This window comes from Ipomoea nil, unplaced genomic scaffold (assembly GCF_001879475.1).
Source record: "Ipomoea nil cultivar Tokyo-kokei standard unplaced genomic scaffold, Asagao_1.1 scaffold1026, whole genome shotgun sequence".
In the NCBI taxonomy this organism is placed as follows: Eukaryota; Viridiplantae; Streptophyta; class Magnoliopsida; order Solanales; family Convolvulaceae; genus Ipomoea; species Ipomoea nil.
The window spans coordinates 2,816,619-2,840,846 of record NW_017617454.1 but is presented as its reverse complement, the minus strand read 5'-3'; the positions used below and the strand labels follow the sequence as shown (position 1 = coordinate 2,840,846).

The 24,228-nt window shown below is 34.5% G+C and overlaps 3 protein-coding genes, 1 long non-coding RNA gene and 2 other non-coding genes across 8 annotated transcripts; 3 read left to right on the top strand and 3 right to left on the bottom strand.

The window, feature by feature from the left end:
- The first annotated feature begins 700 nt into the window (after positions 1 to 700).
- LOC109180482 lies at positions 701 to 22,047 on the top strand. The gene is made up of 4 exons (XR_002054079.1): positions 701 to 713; positions 9,950 to 9,952; positions 21,660 to 21,801; positions 21,981 to 22,047. It is a non-coding gene; the product is annotated as an uncharacterized LOC109180482 (long non-coding RNA).
- TRNAS-GCU lies at positions 2,921 to 3,002 on the bottom strand. The gene has a single exon. It is a non-coding gene; the product is annotated as a tRNA-Ser (tRNA).
- LOC109180478 (ubiquitin carboxyl-terminal hydrolase 17-like) lies at positions 3,935 to 8,928 on the bottom strand. Of its 2 annotated transcripts, none has more exons than XM_019330090.1 (11): positions 8,371 to 8,928; positions 6,868 to 7,567; positions 6,696 to 6,784; positions 6,312 to 6,397; positions 6,059 to 6,221; positions 5,866 to 5,980; positions 5,608 to 5,765; positions 5,160 to 5,244; positions 4,876 to 5,088; positions 4,598 to 4,664; positions 3,935 to 4,497 (listed from the first exon to the last, which is right to left on the bottom strand). In XM_019330090.1, exons 1-11 carry the CDS (start codon positions 8,643 to 8,645, stop codon positions 4,178 to 4,180), a joined length of 2,271 nt encoding a protein of 756 aa, XP_019185635.1. In that variant the 5' UTR covers positions 8,646 to 8,928; the 3' UTR covers positions 3,935 to 4,177. The 2 variants fall into 2 exon arrangements, with proteins under 2 accessions (XP_019185635.1, XP_019185636.1); XM_019330091.1 differs by having other exon boundaries at positions 3,935 to 4,493; positions 4,603 to 4,664; positions 8,371 to 8,927.
- On the top strand, positions 11,193 to 11,274 carry TRNAS-GCU. Its single transcript has one exon. It is a non-coding gene; the product is annotated as a tRNA-Ser (tRNA).
- On the top strand, positions 16,484 to 17,824 carry LOC109180479 (mitochondrial uncoupling protein 5). Its single transcript, XM_019330092.1, has one exon. The coding sequence runs from the start codon at positions 16,744 to 16,746 to the stop codon at positions 17,692 to 17,694; it is 951 nt and encodes a 316-aa protein (XP_019185637.1). The 5' UTR covers positions 16,484 to 16,743; the 3' UTR covers positions 17,695 to 17,824.
- Positions 20,679 to 24,181, bottom strand: LOC109180481 (protein CURVATURE THYLAKOID 1A, chloroplastic-like). 2 transcript variants are annotated; one of them, XM_019330093.1, is made up of 5 exons: positions 23,969 to 24,181; positions 23,245 to 23,468; positions 21,196 to 21,300; positions 21,031 to 21,102; positions 20,679 to 20,943 (listed from the first exon to the last, which is right to left on the bottom strand). In XM_019330093.1, the coding sequence occupies exons 1-5, from the start codon at positions 24,105 to 24,107 to the stop codon at positions 20,884 to 20,886; spliced, it is 600 nt and encodes a 199-aa protein (XP_019185638.1). In that variant the 5' UTR covers positions 24,108 to 24,181; the 3' UTR covers positions 20,679 to 20,883. The 2 variants fall into 2 exon arrangements, with proteins under 2 accessions (XP_019185638.1, XP_019185639.1); XM_019330094.1 differs by having other exon boundaries at positions 23,245 to 23,462.
- Between the last annotated feature and the right edge of the window lie 47 nt (positions 24,182 to 24,228).

Sequence of the window (24,228 nt, the reverse complement as noted above, 5' to 3'; positions counted from 1 at the left end):
AAACTGTAGTTACATCGAAATAAAACTGTAGTTGTGTTGAACTGAAACTGCAGTGTATACAAAATGAAACTGAATAACAGAGTTACTTTTTGCGGAAGGGTGCGGAACGACGCGAAACAGATGCCGTTTCTTTTCATTAAACAAAACGACGTCATTTTGATGCGCGGTGCATAATCGATTATGCACCACGGTGCACGATATAATTTGTCATACTCAAACTAATCCACGTTTGTACCGAGCCGACTGAATTAATGGACAAAATAAGGGCTTGAACTCCTGACATCTCTTAAAAGACAAGAGTGCACGACCACTCACACCAACCAAGCTTATTATTAGTAATGTTAATTTAAAAATAATGTGGTGGTATTTTTTTAATTTTCATCAATTTTACCGTGCAACTTTTAACAATATACAATGCACTTCTCAGGAATATTCAAAAATGCATATTATATTGTTAAAATTACACTCTATAGTATTAAAAATTACACTTTACACAATGCGAAAGTGCAGTGCACTCTTAAGGGTTTGGATTTTAGAGTTTATGACTTAGCGAGTTTTGGTTTTATTTGATGTTTTGGTTGTACGTTTGGTTGAGGATTTCACTTTTTACTGCTTAATGCTTAATATTTACGATTTAGGTTTAAAAGTTAGTTTTTTCGTTGATATTTTTAAAAGTATCTAGAAATGCACTGTCTATTGTTAAAAAGTGCATTGTATAGTGTTAAAAGTTACACAATATTGTTACCTAGTGTACTTTATAACTACTAAATACTAAAGTGAACTTCTAAACCAAATTAAACAAAGCTAAACATTAAATCCCAAAACAAAAAAAAAAAAAAACAAAAAAAACAAAACCATAAATTATAAAAGGTAACAATTTCACTACACCTATATGTATCATGTGGGATTCACTATATGGTGTTATTAAAAGTGTTATTACTTACACTTAAAGTTTAAATTATTTACGAAAATGTCACCGTTCTCACTCTATGTTCTTTAACGTCGTTAGATCTTTCTAGATGGTCCAGATGAACAACTCTGATTTGTTTCTAGTTCTCTCCTTGGTGCGAGTTCTTATTGGATCCAAATCTTATATCTACTAAATATAATAAAAGTCAATAATGTTAGCATTATAACGTAACGGGAATGAAAATTGTGTTAGTGTACGTAATAGATTGCATTAATGAATTGAGACTTGAACACTTTTTCTTATATTGATACAAATAATTTCCAATGTTTTTAAATCAAACCGTTATATTATAATTAATTTTAATTAAAACTATGTTACAAAGTAATATATATTTGTTCTATACTTTCTTTAACTAATGCAGCCGTGTGACCTTCCTTCAAGAGGAACCACAGAAGTGCGCACAAGATACTTGGCAGCTTTCCTTCTTATATATACATTTATAAATACTTTTTAAATTTTACCATTTTCTTCTTAATTTTGCCTACATCATTTCAATTCTAATAAAAGTTTATTATTATTATTATTATTATTATTATTATTATTATTTGGAATTCTAATTTTCTAACTTATTATAATTGCATTATCAAAATCTAATTACACTTCATTCCTAATAATTACTTTCCACTAAAATGTACAGTAATACTTATTAACCCATAGAAAAAATATTATGGAGTATAGTTTTACTAAAAAGTATTTAATATTTGAAATATGTCTCACCTGGAATAGTCTCATAGTTTTTTGTTAATAAAATTATTTTGTGCCATTTAGTTTATTGAAATAATAAAATAATGAATTTAATTAATTAGGTAAAACGTGGCATTGTGTGTTGAACTAATATTACTGTTTTGAATCTTAATCATGAAAGTCCAATCCGGGAGAAGGCCGGTCAACTAACAACACAATTTTGATCCTCCATGCTTTTCAAAACATCTCATCCAACTTTTGATTTCTTCTTCTTTTTTTAAAAAAAATCAGAACATCCACTATATATACCACTCACAAATGATGAAATGAGCATATATATATCAATCAAGATTATCATATCATCGTCCTTCCTTTCTTCTAACACAAGCTATACAAATATACATATATAGTTACATACATTCTCTCTCTGAAGCCTAAACCAACTAAGCAAACAACAATAATCATCATGGCTGCAGCTCTGAACAATGTTGTTGCCCTTTCATTGATATTAACATTGTCTCTTTCAAGCATCGACACCACCCTCGGGGATCGCCGCCTGTTGCAGATTCCGGCGGCGCCTCCACTGCCTACAATCCCATCTCTGCCGCAATTGCCAAGCCTTCCGAAGATGCCGACAGCCACAGTATTGCCTCCAATGCCATCTTTGCCAAACACACCCCTTCCCACATTGCCTTCATCAGCTCCAAAGGTGACCACTACATTGCCACCTTTGCCATCTTTGCCTCTTCCCACATTGCCTTCAGCTCCCAAGCTGAGTCTCCCTCCTTTGCCGGCGGCCGCTAATATTCCACTCCCAAGCAACAATATTCCCACTACTATCCCTTCAATCCCCACCATTCCTACCCTTTCCCCACCCCCATCTAACTAGTCGATCTACCCTTTATATATTTTGTTGAGCTGATCGATCGATTGTTTAGGGGTTATATCACCATCACTTGTACCCTGCATTATTATTGTTATATTTCTGTATTTGAGTGTACTTTGTTTTGGAACTTCATATTACACAATTTAATTTGTTGTCAATTTATATATTGTGTGTTGTGATTACTCATCATAATAAAATTTTCTTCCTTTAATTTGTAAGTCTGCAATGAAGAAATGATTTTCTCTTATTGTGATTTTGTGTTCATATATATAATGAGAATTTTTCTTTTTCAATTAAAAGTTAATTTTGATAGAATAATTAAGAAGAAACCCAAGTCTTCCCACAAATAACTGGAAAATAAAAATTATACCTTTAATCGACGTCGCCTGAGAGATTCGAACTCTCGCGGGGAAACCCCATGTACTTAGCAGGCACACGCCTTAACCACTCGGCCAAAGCGACAAGTTGTTGAAGCCATAGGTGGAAAACATTATTAGCCTTGACTGACGAGGCCATGTGAGATTTCCTCCTTCTCGTGATCCATAATAATAATAATAAGCAATAATCCATGGTAGCCCGTAATGGATCAGCTAATAAATGCAAATGATGTCATGAACTGGGGGCACATCTGCCAAGTCTGTCCAGGGTAAGATTTCATGTTTTGTGGACGAAGAGAGATTTTTTTTTTTTTTTTTTCATTCAATTCGTATATGTTTTATACTTTCTCAATTATTTTTAACCCAAAGAATCAAAGACCCGCCGCACAATAAAAGCTTTTCCTTTGTGTCCAAGAGAATTGACCAATTATGATATTTTGGATGGTAACTTGGCTAATTGGCTTCAACAGAAGCTGATTTTGTATCCTTAGGAGTTATATATTCGTTCAAATTATGATATTTTGCATAGTTTTGTTGGCATATGTTTTGTCTTTTTCTTTTTTTTTTTTGGCCAAAAATTTATGTTATATATATATATATATATATATATATATATATATATATGTTGTTGTTTTAGTGTACAAAATTATACTTCTATTAATATATCTATTGTATAATCATCACTTCAACTACTTTTATAATGTGGCGAAACTTATCTATCAATACTCTATAATTCTATATGAATAATGGACATCTTTTAATTGATTGATCTTTCTTTAAAAAATTATATAGATTAATGAGATTATAGGAAGCAATTACACAAAATACATCAATTTGAATTATTTAATATAATAGACCGACGGATATAAGTATTAAACAAAATTTTAATATGAAGGCTTTTTCTTTTTGTCACATGCACTAAACTATAAATTGTCACGGATCATTATATTACCATATTGTTGTCAAGTTTCTCATTTGATGTTCCACCCTAAACTAAATTCTCTACTTCATGCATGATATATAAGTATGTATGCGTATATGAAGAGATCGATTTTACAGGTTTCCAAACGGATCCTTAATGCATTCACATTTGTACAACTACAAATGTAATGTTTGCCGTTTCTGATCTTTCAAGAGGTGTTATTTTAAGTGTATATATATTATATAACCTCTGTCAAGTTCCTTCCAGGCATCCATCACATTAATATTGTGATCAGGCACCATAGTTGCTAAACAAGAAGTCAGATTACCTCTACCACCTTAGCTTGATCCAAATATATATCCAGAAATCTCCTCAGCACTCGAGTCCTTGGTGCTGTCAGTACTATAAGAACTAGTATCTGAGAAGCTGAAAATGGATGAAGTATCACTTGATGAATCTACTGATCTCCAACCTCCAAGATCCAAGCTATGATCATTAGGGTCAGACCTATGAAGCAGGTGACCTGAATCCCTGCTTGTACTCAATTTCGACTTTTTTTTCTTTTTGATATTACCAGAAGAAATAGCTTCTGAACTCCTCTTAGATTCCAAATCAGAGGATATCTTGAAGTTCCTCACCAAGCATGGAGTTTGCCTAGAAAGATGAAAATTAATTCCTGTCACAGATTTACCCCCCACAAAGCAAAACAAAAACTATTTAAAAAAAAAGTAGCAGTTAATTAAAAGTAGGTTCCATGATATACCTTGCATAAAAGAGTATGTATGGCCTTTCATATAAGACAGACTGGGACTCCACTGGTACAACCTAAGAGAACAAACAAATAATGTAGAAGTCTTAAAACGAAGCCTACTATACACCAAGGAGTATCCAGTTCCTTGGCAGATCTAAATATGCATGTCATTAGAAGATAAGATTTTACAAGGGCTGAACATATACATTTAAATAGAAAAAGTCATCATGGTTGTTCTTAAACAAAGATATCTTGTGAATGAGAGAGCAAAGAGAAAGTATATACCCTGCAATCATCAATTCTAAACCACTGCCCTTGAAAGTCCTTGACATAACTTATATAATGACCACTGTAAGCTGCATTCATCATATCCAAGTGAACAACCACGCCATACAGAATGTATGCAGAATCTTTGTCAGTAGTTCCACTTATAAATGGAGCAAGGTTAAGAACCTCAGGGAACTGTACCGATTTGTTCAACTTTCCCAAGCCTCCCAACTGAAACCCAGTTTATGAAGTAAGTTCAGAGGAGAGGATAAAAACTAATAGGTTGCCAATTAATAAATTACCTGAAATCGCTTTAAAATGACTGTAAGAATGTTAGGAGCTTCATGCACTGTCAACTTCTTTTCAGCTTTCTGATAAGACTTACATCTGTAACACCATAAAACAAGAATGACTTGTTAGTAACTCCTGCAACATCATGGCACAAAGTAGCAATGGGATAGCTTATTTTTATAGAAAACGGGTCAATTCCAACAGAAATGTCATCAGCAGAGTAGATTGCAGTGACTAGATGTCCACTCTCAGTGGGTTGCATTAAGATGGAAGTGTAGAAAATAGACTCCCTCATATTTTATTGGTCAATGCGATAAATTAGTGGGCTGGGGAAGTAGCACTTTGGCTCAGGTACAGAGGCATATCATGTTCAAAGTCATGTTGGAAAGACCACAAAGCAATAATCGAAAAAACTTTATCAAAGTTTCAACATATTACTTGCATGACAAAAGAACCAACCTACTGCATTTGTACTTATTTTCCCCATCCAGTATTTCAGGAGCTGAGAATTGTGCAAGAGCCTCTTCAAGAGTTTCAATATCTCCATCTATTTCTACACTAAGATCCATTATCCAATCAAACTGTTCAGATCTTCCTGAACACTTCAAGCATTTTATCTGCAAATTTCATTCTCGAATGATAACTATTTTATGCTACAGATAAAACAACTAATTTGGTAAATTGCAGCTGTTGATAATTAACCTTCATTCAACTGACCTTTGAACAAAGATAACCCCCAAAAGTTAAACCTACAAGGGTGGATTCCTCTGCAAAGTGACCTTTAGCTCCAGCTTCCTTGAGGAATATGGATTGCATTGTGTCCACTGCATACCTGCCCTTTCAACAATTGAATGGGTAATTGATTTTTTTACCATAACTTCAGTAATGTAAAATCTTCAAACAATCTCACCTCAAGAATTCATGGGCGTCTTCCTCCCTTCCACGAATTAGACAGCTTCCTATCTTCTGTATATGGGATAGTATCCCAATTGGAGATAAAGGAGACATCCCCTCTCTCCCCTTCAGAATGAGACATTCAAACTCACAGATGAAACACCAATCTATCTTCTGACCTGAGAAGTTAACAAAATGTCATGTAAGAAGAGTATCAATAGATGGAACAGCCCAAATGTTAGTATTAAAATCCATGAACAAATACTTGCATGTCTTTGTGTGAAGCCCTTGTAGAAGATAATATGTAATAGGACGCGTAAAAGCCATGCATTGAAGGACAGCATTTGCATAACAGCTACGAAACAAAACATGAAGAAAGTGGAAATTAGACTTAGTAGATATGGAAACCTCAAGCTGTATTTGACAAATAGAACCTAAGGATACATTTGGTAGAAGGTAAGTAAATGAAGCTTAGAAAATTTCAATTTTATAACATTTGCAAAGAGTTATTTGATGGGTTCCTCCATCTATTTCAATTCTTAAGAATAAGTACCAAAAAAACTATTGATTGTTTATGAATTCTACTGTTTTTCCTCTCATCTCCTTTTGGTTGTTGTTCAACTATTTAATAAAGAAAACAGACTTCATATTACCTGTTCCCACAGTTCAAAAGGCCAAAAGGATAAAGTTCCACCAGTTCAACAGTGTACAGTTGTGCAAATAACTCGTAAGGAAATATTGCCTGTCAACAGAAGTGAAAGACTGTAATGCCGTTCAACAAGAAAAACTAACAATTCATGAGATAATAAAAGTTTCACATCAAACCTTATGGTTACTTTTCCTAGCACAATCCTGTTCTATGTGTTGTGTGTTGGACTTGGAATATTTAATGGGTCTAAAATGTTGTATTACATTCCATATGGATGTCCTCAAACCCTTGCTTGCACGTTGTGACACATTCAGAACATTCCCAACTTCTAAAGGTGAGGCATAATTGTTTTCATATGCAGATGAGCCATTGTAACCTTGATCTCTAGCAGGAATGAATTTGGCTCCATTACTTATAGGTGACAAGTCTTCCTTCTCACAATAAGATGAGTTGATTCGTTTATTTTCTGTAATCTCTTTTAACATGGCAGTACCACAACTAGCTTCCTTATTTTGAAAGCTCTTTGAAGAGCATAGAGGGGATCCCAAAGGGATGCATCTCTGTTGTCCTGCATCACCAATATCTGTGAACATTCTAGATGCATCAGAAGAGGAAATTTCAGAAGTTCCTAACCCAGCCACTTCACTTCTACAAGTATCATAAGATATTTCACTTTTGGGAGTAGAAGAAGAAGAATAAGGCTGTGAAATATTTGGAGATGGTGGACCAGAACGCATGTGTACAGAGTTTGAGAAAGCTTTGACCTCAGTCAATGGCATAACATGTTTACTTCCCCTGTCAGTGTGCAATGCAATTTGTGCCTGGCACTCATCCTTGTGGCCCTGCCTCCAATGAAAAATTTGACAATTCCTAGAACTATATGAAAATGGAATAAAACATTCAGGGGATAGAAAGTGACTTCAACTCCAAAACAAGGTTGTACTTAAAGACAATTCAATTAACATTAACAACAGAAAAGGTTGAACTAACTTATTGGTGGTAAAAGTAAAGCTATATATTGCAAAACTAAGAATGTTGCAACAATATACAAAGTAATATATATGCAAAGAAAAGATGTTACAAGAAAAACATAATTTCCAAATCCATACCTTAAAATTTTATTACTTATGGAACTTCATATGGTTTTTGAAGGAAATATTGATATGTATTTAAATGTTCATATCAATATGGTTTTATTCATATGGTTTCCACAGACAGCGATACTTTTTTTCCAAATAACAATCAATACAAGGATACTCTGTATTGGACAAGTAAGATAAATCATAATTTATTATTGCCATTTATCAACAATGTTGTGCACCACTAGCAGTCTAGCAGTGTCCACAATCCTTTCTTTGAACTTTCTTTAATTGATTTATTAAGAACACATGCATTTTTATTTACAAGAAAAATATTACCCATTCTTTCCCATTTTACCTTCACTGCTTATTATTTATCATCAAACTAAATCTACTTTTTTTTTTTTTTTTGCATATTTTCTTTAACATTTTCTTATAATTTTTAAATTCTATTTTTTGGGGGTTTAATAGTGATTTTAATTTTAGTTTCTAAATACTGCATATAAAAATTTTATATACATTATAAAGTAATAAGCAATTTGATTTAATTCTAAAGTAGGGAGTAGTTGAAACAGAAATAATGGCAACGCGCATACTAACCAGTAACGAACAGCCTTGCAGCGCGAGCAGCGAGTAGTGGTGGGGCAATAACAGACGGCGCAACATTGACCCTTCTTGAGAGGCAAGGATTCCACGGAGCCGGAGTTGTACCCTACCGAGCCATCAGGCTCGACATGTTTGGCCTCTTTGGCAGCAACGGTGACGAACCTCGTGATCTCTTCCTCCTTATCCGTCGCGCTCCTGCATATAGAGCGAATGAATAGACCGAAAATCAGCAGAACGACCACAACGAAGCTCGGCAACCCTAAGAGCATTTAACCGACTCCGAGGACCAATTTTGGTTTTGCTACACATAGAAGCTCCGGTGATAGCCGTGGCTGCGGTAGCCGAGTCTGTTATCTCGCATAGAAAGGCCCCGGCGGCGCGGACGGTGGTGGTGGCGGCGGCGGTAATCCAAAATGGTAGAGAGAAAGAGACTGAAGAACGGTCTGAGCAGAAAATTCGAGCCAGCAGCATTCGGAATACGCGCGACGTCAGCACGTCACGCGGGAGTCACTTTGTACTCCGTAGTAAAAACTACGGAATAAAAAGGGAAAAAAGTACTAATAAAAATTTACTGCAATATAATTTGACTGTACTTACGTGTCTACGTCTATCAACAAAGATTAGAACTCTATCTATACCAGCTTAGCTCAATTGTTGAATCGATATTACTTAAAAGAAGAGTGTTGAGCATACAAAAATAAATATATAATTCAACTATTAACTTAACTTTTTAGTTGAGATTTAGTGCATGTTTCAATTTGATATAGAGTCATGCCCATTATGATCCACGCGTTGTTTGGAGCCCATCAAAAGTAATCGGCCCACACACGTAAGGGACGTGTTGAGCATACAAACATAAATGTGCAATCCAACTATCAACTTAGACTTTTAGTTGAGATGAAGCTAATGTTTCAATTAAGAGATCAAGATTTGAACCTTGGCGACGACATCCCTTGTGCGCACTGACATTTGACTTTGTCTACTAAGTCATTGAGTCACCGTGATTTACATATTCCCGCCCCTTGAGGCTGGAAATTCAGCCTTCGGGAGAAGATGAGAAGAACTCATATTTATTTGGTATAACCAGTAGGCAGGTTTATAAGCTAATGGATCCAAATGCATCAAAGTGACTATTAAGGTGCTTTTTTTAGGGGTCTAATTGTTATATTACATATTGTTTGAGGGTTTATTTGATATTTTTTTTCTAAAAGTTTAGAGTTAATTCCAGCAATGGTCCTCTGACTATGTTGATTTTCTACAATTAGTCCTCGAGTTTTAATTTGGACAATTTAGACACTTGACTTTCGAAATCTTTCCAATATTAGTCCTTCCGTTAGTTGAAAGTTAAATGGATGTCAGTTTGAAGGGTAAAGTAGTCATTCACTGCCTTTCTCCCTTTCCTTGTATTCATTCTCTATCGGAAAATAATATGTCATGGGAAAGTAGCAAACTAGCAACGACAACGGTTACGGGCGCTGGAAAACCAGGTAAAATGGGTTGACTTCCACTTCATCCTAGCATTCGCCATAGATTACACCACCGGCACTGGCAACAACCCGTCTCCGACTAACAGCAAGTTCAACGTTTTTTGGGAAACCAACCACCTAAGCCCCGTAGACATCACCGCCATAAAGTCGCGTCACGGCAACGTCAAAGTCGCCATCGACTACGAGCACTTCAAATCGATGCCGAAAGAGTTTGCAGAATGCATTGGAAAACTCGTCACGCAACAGATCTAGGGGGAGAGCGGCGCGATTTCTTTCGCGTCGATCACGCCGTTCGAGAACCATTGTGTAAAATCAACATAGTCAGAAGACCATTGCTGGAATTAATTCTAAAAATTTATTATAAATTTCATGTTATTTATTTTGTTCAGTTAATTAAAAGAAATAATACCCAATTCAAAAGACCTAACACATTATCAACTTGTATAGTTGCATTGTCAATTTGTGAATTGTGAGTGAGCTAGTAAGAGGAAGACATGTATGGAATCAAATGTAACCAAACAAGTGAAATTCATGTTAACTAAGTCTATTTATACTTCTACGTATAATTACAAACTACTGTACTTTTTTGGAAAATCAACTTTTTATAAACTCAAATGTGAAATAAAATATCAAAAATATTTTCCTTATCATCTTTCAACTCCTTAGCAAAAATTTATGAAACATGTGCATCACATAATATCTAATCTAATCTAATCTAAAAACAAAATAAGTCTCAATCAAAGTTATATCCCTCATTTATGTCCATATTTTTAATGCTAATCATTTTGTACATTGTGCTTTTAGAGTTGTACTATACAATTTTTTGGACAAAAATACCCTTACCGTTATAACTTCCGTTATCTTTTTCGTTACTTACCATGCACATGAATCTACCATATATTTTCTTATATTCTTTAATTATAACAATATTTGTAAAACATTATATATTCATTATATATTAGATTAATATAATAAATACATTTTATTTCACATTGATTTTAATTAGTAAAAATTTGTTAATTTTTTTAAAAATATAAATATTGGGCATATGGTTTTGCGCATCGCGCATAGAAAATATTAGTAAATATAATAAAAGTTAACAATAACTTTAAAATGTTTAATTCGTGTGATTATCATTTCTATCTATATAAATTGTTTTTAGTCATTCATTTATATTTAGAGTTAAGCGGCATTTAATTTTGACCAATTTTCAATTACTAACATTTACCTACTCCGTATTTCAGTGCTATGCCGCCTATGTTGCTATAAGAATGATGTGACGTTTTAACAGTTGATATATACTTCCAACGAAATTGCTTAACATCAACTGTCGCTTTGGCCGAGTGGTTAAGGCGTGTGCCTGCTAAGTACATGGGGTTTCCCCGCGAGAGTTCGAATCTCTCAGGCGACGTTTAAAATTTTTATTTTTTATTATTTGTTTTTGGCAGCCACATTTGAAGTGGGGTAGCGGGCCCCACCGTCTGGACTACCTTGAAAATGTAAACACCCTCCTCTAATACACCTCCCCCGGCTTTGATTTCACGCGGTGACTCGGTCCTGTTCTCCAGCTTCTACGCCTTCCGACACGTGTTAGTTCTCCACCCATTTTTCTCTTCATTTTATACCATTTCCGGTCACATAATAAAAGTCAATTTTTACAATTAAATCTGGCTCTCAATTCTACTTATATCAACATGGACCGACGGACGGCGTTTAGCATCTACCAAAGATCGGTCTCACAAACACATTTTTTATTATTTACCATATTTAGGGATGTTTGGCAAATAGTTATTATCGGGATTGATTAACTGATAGCATTAGCCATTAGATGGTTGTAGAAATATGTTTGGTAAATTAGTTATTAGTTGATAGTTGATTACATGCAAAATTATCTTTAAGTGTACAATTTATTTTATCAAAAAAGTTTATCGAAAATTGTTTTGAGCAACTTTTTGCATTTTAGCATTTTGGAGTAATAAACTGTTACAAAAAACTAATTAACCAAATTACACTCATATTGACTGTTTAACTAAGTCAAACAGTTAAAAGTGGTCAAACAAGCCAAATTTGATTAATAAGTTGACTATGTTACCAAACAGGGCCTAATGAAATTGGTTAAATAGTTAGCTTGATAATCACAATATTTTAAGTGAAACTCTTCATCAGAGATATTAATTAATTTTCTTGATTTGAGTAAGTCATCTATACACAACTTAGATTATCTTATTTCTCTGTGATGCTTTATCAGCTACGACCATTGAACATGCTTTATCCAAAGCGTAAATTCATAATGCGAATGTAGATTTTTTTCATAAATCAAAGAGATTTAGCGAAATTTTTTGATCATATAACTTGATCCAATTTATAAATATTATGTTTTAATATAATAAGTGTTTTATTTAATATTATATTGTGAATTTGTGATGATAAATATTCAAATCACGTAACATATGAATTAAATTAATATATTTTTTTGACGAATGAAAATTTTGTATTCGAAATTTATTACTCACGTATTTAATAGGATCATAATCATAACATAAATTGCACCCCACTTGGTTGGTCTTTGAACTTGCCCAATGCCCATATTCCATTTTCAAGGGACACTTTTGACCGCTAAACCACAAAAGTCTGTTCATAATTCAATACGATATTGCCGATTTTTTTAAATATATTTTAAAGTCACAACATTTTTTATTATAGTTTTTTTTTTTTTTTTTAAAGGGGTTTACGAGACAATTGGAACTTTCCAAGTCAACCCATTTTAGTCAACATGCATGACATTTAATTTAATTTACTGGCTACATGTAGGTGTAATTACTCAACTTGAATCAAGTTGCACCAATTGTTCCATCTATCTAAATGGTTAATCATCAATATGACAACAAGTTGTAATCAACTTGAGGGTGATAACCAATAATGTTGTGTTTGAATGAGTGGTTGAGCGGTTGATGAGCAGTTGTTATACAATGGACCATGGTCTATATAACGTTGTGTGGACAATTGTCGTCAAATGAAATTATAGTAGAATTAAAATAATACTTTAGTTTTGCTATAAATCTATAATGAAACTAGTATGTGTAGAAAATGAAATTAAAAAACAGGGTTCATTTAATAACGTATATTGTCAAATGAAATTATAGTATAATTAAAATGATACTTCAATGTTACTATAATGAAACTACTGTGTGTGTGAAAAATGAAAACAAAATCCAAGCATACAATAATATATATTGTCAAATTAAATTGTAATAGAATTACAATTATACTTTGGTATTGCTATAATGAAACTAATGTGTGTGAAAAATAAAACAAAAAAACAGAATAATATTATCAAATAAAACTAACGTGTAATTAAAATGATACTTACTTCATGATCCATGGTGCTACATAAGGCAATGGACTCCATTTTACTATTCTCATGGCACTTAGAAATATGCCTTTGTAATACTCAATTTTGAGGTCACTATTTTATAATACAATATATATTCTCTTTAATCCTTATTACATTTTTGCGATAACCCTAAGGGGGCGTTTGGTTCACGGAATCTTGGATTACCCCAGGTAATAAGATTACCTCCAGGAAGGTGATGTGAGATTACTGGAATGTAAGATTACCTTAGCTTATATGTTTGGTTTGGATTTTGGAATATAATACTACCGTGTTTTGTTAAGGGTTATATTTTAGGTTATATGAATCAATTTACAATAATGTCCTCAATCATATATATATATATATATTATTGAGGACATTATTGTAAATTGAATCATATAACCTAAAATATTACTGAGAACATTATTTATGTGTGTGTATTTATTTTATTTATTTATATGTATGAATATATATCAATGTTCAAATATTAAAAAATTAAATATATAAATATAGACATGTATATTTTATAGTATAATAATAATAATAATAATAATAATAATAATATTATTATTATTATTATTATTATTATTATTATTATTATTATTATAAGGATAAGGATTAGTTAACAATGGACAAAGTTGGAATAATTCAAGGTAATTTAAGATTACCTAAAAAAATGGGGATAATCACATTACCTTGAAACATTATCGCCACATCAGTTTTCAGGTAATATAACATTACCAGGTAATCTCATAACTTGAACCAAACAAGGTAATATAACATTACCAGACTCAGATTACCTAGGTAATCAAAGATGACCTGAACCAAACGCCCCCTAAGTACAACACCCAACACATCTACTAATTTAAAATCAAATTTCTATCATATTTCATTTGTTAAATGTAAAAGTTTTCCCAATAACAAATGCTCATATAAGAAAGTATATATTCTGTTATTATATATTGTTAGAATAAAATAATTTAGAGAGAACAATAAGAAGACACCTAAACTTGATGGGGTTCTAGAATATATACCTATTCTAATATTCTAAAGTCTCAAAAATGGCAGCCCCTATTTTGGATAGTTGTAGATGAAGAGTAGGGAGTGGAAGATGGGATGGTGGCTAAAAGTAGGCATCCAATACATCAATGAGAAGAAGAAATGTGTGGTTTTCAATTACTTCCTTAAATATTATTTCAAACTGAAATGCACATTATTCCATTTCTGTTAAAAAAATTTAAAAAGAAAATTTAAAATTTTGTATATCATGTCGATAATTTTATTTCTTTATATTCTGATAAAAAAACTTTTACCCTGATCCATGAATATACATAAATGATAGATACATGCACGCATATGCCAATTCAAGGGTGTGAAAACATACTGATGAAAGTAGATTTAGAATGGACAATTGATCAAGGTTGCGGGTCCAAACAAATGAACATCCTTTCTTTAATATTCGCAATTTCGCATGATATCTAGTATCGTGTTTGGGGATTTTCTGCCATTTGTGGCTGTTCCCAATTTGTATGTTTTAATTTGATGCCATAAGAGATTATGTAACAAACTTGGACTAATGGGCTTACAATTTACGTATGAAATTCTTAATTTTACAAACCTTATAATCTTTACATTTGAATAGTTAGTAAGATTGAGATATTGTAACGCGTTATATATTATAATATCTAACATTTGAATAAAATTTGGTAAATCAAATTTGAAATACAAAATACTGGAACTATATTTATATTATTTTAATCTTTTGAGACTCTTGCTCCATAAATAAATAAATAAATAAATAAATAAATAAATAAATAAATATATATATATATATATATATATATATATATATATATATATTTCTAAACCAATATGTCCTTACAATGAACTAATCAAATAAAATTGTATTAAATAATACAATACTTATCCTTGATTTAAAAAATTTATAAGGTTACCCTCTTATTTGTATGATTATGTCACCACAAGATATCTTGTAAAAGGACACTATGGCTGACTATCTTTGCTTGTTTCTCTTTATTGACGTAGAATAAATTCTTCAAAATAATTAACAACATGGAGAGTTGTCTCGCTATTATTACTAAAGAAGGTCCCTTCATTTTTTTAAAAAAACAATATAAAAATAAAAGTTATGCCCCAAATGTAAAAAAAATAATAATAATAATAATACTTAATAATCAAAGAAGGAAGTACCTAATAGTCATACAACTAAAATGGAAATAACTCTTAAACTAACTATAAAACAATTTTGAACTATGTTAAAAGTCAATTTCAGAGATAGTTAATCAATTATTGACATTTATCAATTTTTATTTTCGACTTTCAATTGAATCATAAAGAGAAAATGATCAAATAGGACCCTAAACTTTACCCCAAAAGTCAATTAGACCCCTAAATTTTTAAAAAATGCAATTAAACTCTCAAACATGTCAAATAGGGTCAATGAAGCCCAAAAACCGGTATTACAGGTCATTTCAGTTCCGCCGATGGATTCCGGCCACAGGTGACAAAATTCGGCCGTCCAGTCGTCTTCCACTAGAGAAGACGACCGAACAGCCGCCTTCTCCATTGGAGAAGACGCCATGATCTGTTCGGGACGGTCGTCTTCTCTATTGGAAGACGACCGGACGATCAATTTTTGTCGCCGGTGGTCGGGTTTTTCTCTGGTGGCCGAAATTCGTCGCCTGAATTGAAATGACATGTAATAACATGTCATTTACCGGTTTTTGGGATTCATTTACTCAATTTGACATCTTTGAAGATTTAATTTCACTTTTTTAATATTTATGGACCTAATTAAACTTTGTGGTAAAGTTTAGAGGCCTATTTGACCATTTTCTCAATCATAAATAATTCATTGAATATTGACATTTACCAATTTCTTAACATATACACTTAACAATAAAAATGTTATGGACCGAACATTAACATAAATAAAGTAAATACATGCATACCTACATACTACATAGTGCCAGTTGATGTAATTTCCATTGAAATAATTTAGCATTAATTAGCGGTTCCTTTAATAATTGAGGAGTTAACCAGTGGTGAGTTGTAAGGTAGGGCCTACATCCGCGTGAAAATTGGAGAGAATAGGAAAGTATACCAAAGGGAGGGCTATAACCCAACCCCATGTTCCTCTTCTGTTTCGTCTCCGCGTGATTAACCCTAGAAACTAGAAACAATCAATTCTGAAAATTCCACCCTCTATATATACCTTTCTTGCATTGCCTCTCAAACCCATCATTCAACTCTAATTCGTCTCCCATAGCATATGTCTCAGAGACCAAACGTTCCTCACTTTTCTTCCATAGCCTTCGGCCTCCATTCTCATCTCCTGGTTTCCAGTGAGATGAACTCTACTTCCAATTGGTCTTCTTGAAAGAAAGATTTGTTTTTTTTTTTTGTTTTCTTGATTTATTGGTTCTCGAATTCCTTCGAAATTTTTGATTTCAGATCTTGAATCTTTGTTTGTTCTGGTTGTTCGATATGGGTTTGAAGGGATTTGCTGAGGGAGGGATTGCTTCCATTGTTGCCGGGTGTTCTACCCACCCGTTGGATCTTATAAAGGTGAGAATGCAGCTCCAGGGGGAATCTGCGCCGGCGGTTCAGACGCTGAGGCCGGCGCTTGCTTTTCACACCACCGCTGCCCACACCGGTCAAATTCATATTCCTCCGCCGCCGCGAGTGGGGCCCATTACGGTGGGTGTGAGGATCGTGCAACAGGAAGGCGTCGCCGCGCTGTTTTCCGGCGTGTCCGCCACCGTCCTCCGACAGACGCTCTATTCCACCACCCGGATGGGGCTGTACGACATGATGAAGCAGAAGTGGAGTGACCCGAAAACGAATAACATGCCGCTGGCTAAGAAAATCGGGGCCGGGCTTATCGCCGGCGGGATCGGCGCCGCCGTGGGGAACCCGGCGGACGTGGCGATGGTACGGATGCAAGCCGACGGCCGTCTCCCGGCGGCCCAGCGGCGCAACTACAAGAGCGTGGTGGACGCCATAACCCAAATGGCCAAAAACGAGGGCGTCACCAGCCTGTGGCGCGGCTCCTCCCTCACCGTCAACCGCGCAATGCTCGTCACGGCGAGCCAGCTGGCATCCTACGACCAGTTCAAGGAAACGATCCTCGAAAAGGGAATCATGAAGGACGGGCTCGGGACCCACGTGACGGCGAGCTTCGCCGCCGGGTTCGTGGCGGCCGTGGCATCGAATCCGGTGGACGTGCTGAAGACGAGGATGATGAACATGAAGGTGGAGCCGGGAATGGCGCCGCCGTACGCCGGCGCCCTTGATTGTGCCATGAAGACGATCAAAGCTGAGGGCCCCATGGCCCTTTACAAGGGCTTCATCCCCACCATTTCTCGCCAGGGACCCTTCACTGTGGTGCTCTTTGTGACATTGGAACAAGTCCGTAAACTTCTCAAGGACTTCTGATTCCGGTGATGATAATGACGAAGAAGAAGAAGAAAAAGCAAAGAATAAAGTTATTATTATTATTTTTTTAGTTTAATTCTGGTTTTACTATTCTCTATTCTTAAGGCGTGTGGATTTATGAAAGGATTATATATTCCTATTATAATTGTAATATTAGTATTTTTATATATTGATGCTCAAAATCAAAGCAGCTATTATATTTACGATTTATTTATTTTTATTTTTGTATGTTAATTAATTGGAAATTGTGTCGAGGGAATCAGGGCACAGCTGTTGTTGCAAAAAAATAGGGGGCTGTTTGGTCAGCCGCCAATAAAGTAGGTCACAGGGTGAGTGGTTGTCACAAGGACATTGTCGTAATTTCAGTTGGGGTTGGTACCTATATTGCGTGTCCCAAGAGTTATTACTTTAAAATTTGGAAGTTTCTTTAATAATTTTTACATCTTTGTTTAAAATGTGACCTATTAAGTAAAAAATTTGAGATCTCCAAAAAAGATCTCTACCCCTCCCCCGGGCAAGAAAACTTGTCATTTTATTTTTGATTTTTTCGTTGAAAGGAACCTTTTAGTATTAAATAATGAAGGTCTATTATTAATCAAGTATTCAACTAAATGTTTAATGAGAGAGTTTAGGTCTTAAGATATTTTTTATATGATTTAAATTATATATATGTTCACTGAATGTTAATAATAGCGAAAGTGAATATTTTAGTATCTTTGACATATTTTAAATTTTACACCATACAAAACATGAATTCAATTTGATACATCGTTCATTGGACTTAGACTAACTTATTACGATTTATAAATTAAATCAACACTCTAACTCACTGCACAAAAAGGCATTACCAAACAAATAAAATAACACTCACTATTAAATATTAATTAATCTAAAAAAAAAAAAGAAAATTAGAGATCCTAATTTGGAGTGGAGGGATCCAAAACGTGGAGGAAAATTCCAAGAATTGGGATTTGTTTAATTGTTGTGATATTGGAGATCTACGTGTGATGGCATATCCCGAAAGGTGCATTCTTGGTTTTTTACTTCAATTGGTTCTTGCTTTTCATCACTTGGGTATGAAAAGTTGTTTTTTCCCCTACACAATGCCTCTAAAAGGATCGTAAAGTATCTTGTATTGCTTGCACGGACTTAACTCACTGATTCAGTAGATAGTATTTAAGAGAATAGATCAAGGTTTAAACTTCAACAGTGATAGTGTGGAGATTATGTCTAAAGTTGACAGATCTCTTATACACCGTAATTTACATCCTCCCAAATGTTTAATTGGATTAGGAATTCAACCTTTTGGAAGGAGTATTTAGCATTTACTAATAATGTTATTTTTTAAAAAATAATCTTTTTTCAATTTTTTTTTTCTTGTCCATTGAAAATAACAAAAACAAGAAAGACACCAGGCTGCAAATTTGATAACATGATTGTCACCTTCTTCCTTCTTCCGGCACTGGATCTCAAAATAAATTTTATTTTATTTCATTGAACATATATAGGTGTATTCATTCTAACAAAGACTCCGTAGCCGTAGATGTCAGGACAAAGATGCAATGGCCAGGCATCTCCGTCAATATGGAGACGCAGTTAAAGCGTTTTTATTTGAGACACGTCTTCAATAGACTTTTTGATTTTGTATAAAAATATATTTTAGAATAAAAAAGTCACATCAACCTTAGTCATCTTATTTGGACACCACATTAATAATTTTGATAAATGTCCGGGTTCAAACCCTAAAAGGAGTAAGACCGTAAGGTCATGAGAAATAAGTAATCACTCAGTCACAGATATACATCATGCAATTTACCTTTTCTCACAAGCTTCTTAGGGCGTCACTTTATAATGTATCAAGTTCTAATATATTTTTTGTTTCCAAATGTCAAACAATTAAAAATTTATCACGCAGAGGGATACCTCCGCATAGCTAGTTAGCAGATTGAGGTCTCATTCGTTAACGAAATTAAGTAGACAAATCGCTCCACCAACTAAGAACAATCATGCACCACCACCTATAGAATCTAGAAAGAGCTATCAGTCTGTCAATTCTTACTATGTCAGGACCTCATAAGTTTCCTCACGTTGAGTCAAATTAAGCCGCAAGCTCCACTCATAGTGGTGTCATTCCGTCAATTCCTTTAAATTTTAGCCTTGTTGTGCAAATGTGCAGTCATGCACTATTAGGTGTGTGTAAATGTACCACAACGTGTTCAAAACTGCGCAAATGCACCACATTATGGGACATGCAGTCATGCACCACCAAGTATGCATAAATGCACCGCCACATGTTTAGAAATGCATCAGAATAAAATGTACAAATGCATCACAAAAATACACCATACTATGGTGCATTTTTTAACACGAGCTTGGCTGCCATTTTCGTCCGCATAGGAATTAATGCCCCGGAGCATTTAAGCAACTAGAAACATTATTAAAACAAGATTCTTCTTTAGTACCAAATGTTTTGTAGAGGAATAGGGCAACTATGCTTGTTTGAATTGGAAAAGGACTTTATTCTTATTCTCCCCTCAATAATAAGCGTTGAAGTTAATTAATCCATCACTCCCAACATAAATTACTAGACCTTCGTTTAAAATGCTTAATAAACGTGTATGTAATATGTAATATGATAAGAGAAAACAAAGGAGTTTCATTCTAGTTACTCGGTAAATAAGAGCCAAGTATTATTGTAATCACATGGTATCGATGTTGTATTTAAAGACAAATATAGTATCTAGATGTTACTAAGGGACTAATAGCATGCTGACATGTATAAGGATGATTTTCCTTGTGAAACCCCGATCGACTCAAACAAAAAACGACAATAAACAGCTCTTACAGGGAGTTGAATTTGAAACATTGTGGCTACCAAGCTAATTATCCGACCAACTTGGCTGGAGTGGAGTTTAAAGTTTTGATCTTTGGTAAGGGATGCCCTCACCTCTAATATATAGGGTGAATTAGAAAAGGAATCAAGATTAAGCAAATTAAGGAACTTCAAATTGACTGTATTTATAACAGCATATTATATATACCAAACATTTGGAAGAGTAATGCACAAAGATGCTCTCTTTCAAATTGTTTTGACCAAAAAGGCATTGAATCAGATCAAGGGCTTGTAGAGAAGTAATATACATTCAAAGTTACTATACTTGTAGTAGTAGAACTTCTTTGAGCATCTTCTCAACCCAGCACCTCCTGCTTAATATCTTTGATTTTTGCTGCTATCTCCTCTCTACTTTTCTGCAAATTTGAGCACCACATAAAATCAGTACTAGGGAATTGGCAAACCGGAACTATTGGACATCGATTAGCTCTTTCGAACTTTACCTTGAATAGCAGATACCGGATGGTGAACCACACGGTATAAGCTAGACCCACGAGTTCCAGCAATTTGGGTAACTGAAAATGGTAACATTGGAGAGCACGTTACATTATTGTCAGTGATAGGTCAAAGTCATTATCCATGGACAAAACAAGCGAATATCTACATACCAGGGGTATAGAATCAATAGCACCAATAAGAGCCGAAGTTAACCAAACAGCTAAAATAGCACCACCACCATAAAGGTAAATTGAGGACGAGTTTTCAGGATCAAACTGCAATGCATAATCAGATATTTGTTAACCACCATGAAAATATAGAAAAGTTGTAATTTTTAATTCTATCAACCTGCCTTGGTAATCAACTGTTCTCAGAAGTAAAGGTTATGTTAATCAAAGTACATATAGTTATGTAGTTATGCATTGGCTAAATCCACTTTTCTTCTACTGAAGATTGATAACAAACAACATTAACTACTACTGCCGCAAACGCGATTTCTCTCCACTTCTAGAATCAAAATTAACAACAAAAGGTAGACTGACATGGATGATAATTCAACAGCAGATTGGAAAAGCTAGATCGAATCTGTTGGACAATAGAGCACATTCTATTTTGAAAGGGAAATGACATATAGGGGGTAACCCCAGCCAAGCTGGCTAAGGATACAAACTTGTAACCACAAGGTCACGAGTTCGAATCCCAGCCTTCTTGGTTTGAACCGGTTAGCTATGGGCAACCTAGGTTGGTTTACCTCCTTGTGGTCCTTTGCCGACTAGGTTCACAAGACGGGGTTTACCCAGTGCACACTTGTAACCCCAGCCAAGCTGGCTAAGGATACAAACTTGTCCATAAGGTCACGAGTTCGAATCCCAGCCTTCTTGATTTGAACCGGTTAGCTATAGGCAATCTAGGTTGGTTTACCTCCTTGTGGTCCTTTGCTGGCTTGCCTGGCTAGAGTCACAAGGCGAGGTTTACCCAGTGCACACCCTCGGGTAGTGGCTGCGGGTTTCCATTGCCACTCCGAAATGACATCTAGTGGGTCAGGTAAACTACAGGAATGATAAAGACTGCCTGATGTATTACCAAATCTTCATAAACTTTAGTAAGAAATTCATCATAGCAACCTATCTGGAATTATATCACCAATCTCCCTTCTCTCACGAGTATCCAATGTACTACGAAACCTCGGAGTGTTAAATAAATAAGCAAGACAATAAAAGCATAAAGGAGGAAAAGTTTGTGCATGACATGCTTGCACATTGAAAACCTTGTACAAAATCCAAAGTGGAAAATGAACACTCAAAACAAAAAAGGATAAGCATTTTGAAGCTAACAAAAATGAATGGTATGGTGGAATTTATGAAAATAAATAAACCTATTTAAACTTTTGTTTCTTGAGGATATGTGGAACTGATTTAATTTTAGTATGAGATCTGTGAAGTATCATCTGAACACTTGAAACACAAGACTTGAAGAATACCAGGAATATTGACAATGCGAGGCTACACAGTTAACCACACTTTAATTATCAAATCCCTCCTCAAAGTCCCGCTGTAAATGAGTCTTATCAAGAACAAATATAAATATTTAAACAAGTATATGAAGGACCTATAACTCTATATGAGTGGCCTTATGATATCAACAACATGAATGTGAAAATGCTAAAGTACCCGCTCCCTCTGTTCCAGTCTCCCTTCATCTTAAGCAAGAAACGTGAATAGATCAAGAGAATTCCTGACGATGCAAAAACAAGGATACTCCTTCCATGGGAAAGCCTCTTTATCTTTGAAATTGAAACCATTATTTACAGAATACAATGTAGTACTAGTAGAAGATGATGAAAAAAACATGAAAACAAAACTTTACAAAATGTCTGATGAACTACATTCGAAATTTTGAATCAGTGTGAGGAAATTAGTGAGCAAAATTTAGTGCAAAAAGTATCACCAAGGTACCAAAAAAGGAAAAAATGAAATCATAAACATTCTGCAAAACAACTAACTAGCAAGAACTTAACTGCAAATAGTGAAGCTGTACATCAGAAAAATTCGGGTTCATTCAAGAAAAGGATGTGGGTGCCCCAACAATCGTAACATGAATATAAGAATAACAGAAAATCCATTATGTAAACTGGATGGAAAAATGGTTTTTGACAAGTAAAAGACATGTTATAGAAAAACCGTAGGGCAATGAGAAAGCAAAAAGGATTAGAAGCAAACCTCTATACCGACTTGAGCAAAAATCTTTGACAATTGTGCTTGGAAGTCGAGAGAAGAGTCGTCGTCATTGGATGCCTCATTATATGAAGCTGTATCATATTTTTCTTCTTGCTTAGGTGTCTCAGTTTGCACAGGTTCATACACAGTATTCTGTGTAAAACTAGATGTTTCCCCAGAGGATGCAAATGTTATAGTTAAATTGGAGTAGTATGGCACTCCTGTAACTAAAACAGAATGGAACCCAGTCAAAAACTCTATAGCTACATTTGAGTGTAAAAGACATTTCCTGATTCCAATTTCCACAAGAACGTTCACTTTTTCATGTTCATGTAATCACATTCATTTTCAGATTCGTCCTTGTTTGGTAACATAGTTAGTTCATCATCCACCACTATTAGTTGTTTAACCTGGTTAAACATTTAATATGAGTGTTTAATTAATTAGCGATCAGATTTTTAGAAAGTCATTTATACAATCAATTAATGCTATCAACTACTCAAACTCACTAACTCAATCAGCTAACAGTTATAAAATCCATGAATGCCAATTGCTGAACAGAGACCAATACTCACTATACTTCTTTGGACGTTAATTAACATTGAAAAACCGAGCAAAATGATTAATAAAAAGCAGAAAAGACAAACATGTCATGCAACTCCAATATGTGTTTTGTTTTGGAAGGGAAAAGGAACAGAATTCCAGCAAATATAGGCGGAAAGAATACCCGGAATGAAGCCGGAAATTGAAGGCTTCTTGAGTGGAAGAGAAGTCTTGGATGGGAGGCGAGTATGGGCGTTGGGAGCGGCGGCGAAGGGCGTCGGATTTGGAAGATTGGACATGGCTACACCTCTGCACAATGCCATTTTCTCCAGCTACAATACAGTCCTCAAATTCCAGAATTCAGTGAGACTGTGTTATCTGTTGCATTTAACTTTTCCTACCCCGTACTTTTTTCTTTTTTCTTTTTTTTTTTTTTTTAAATTT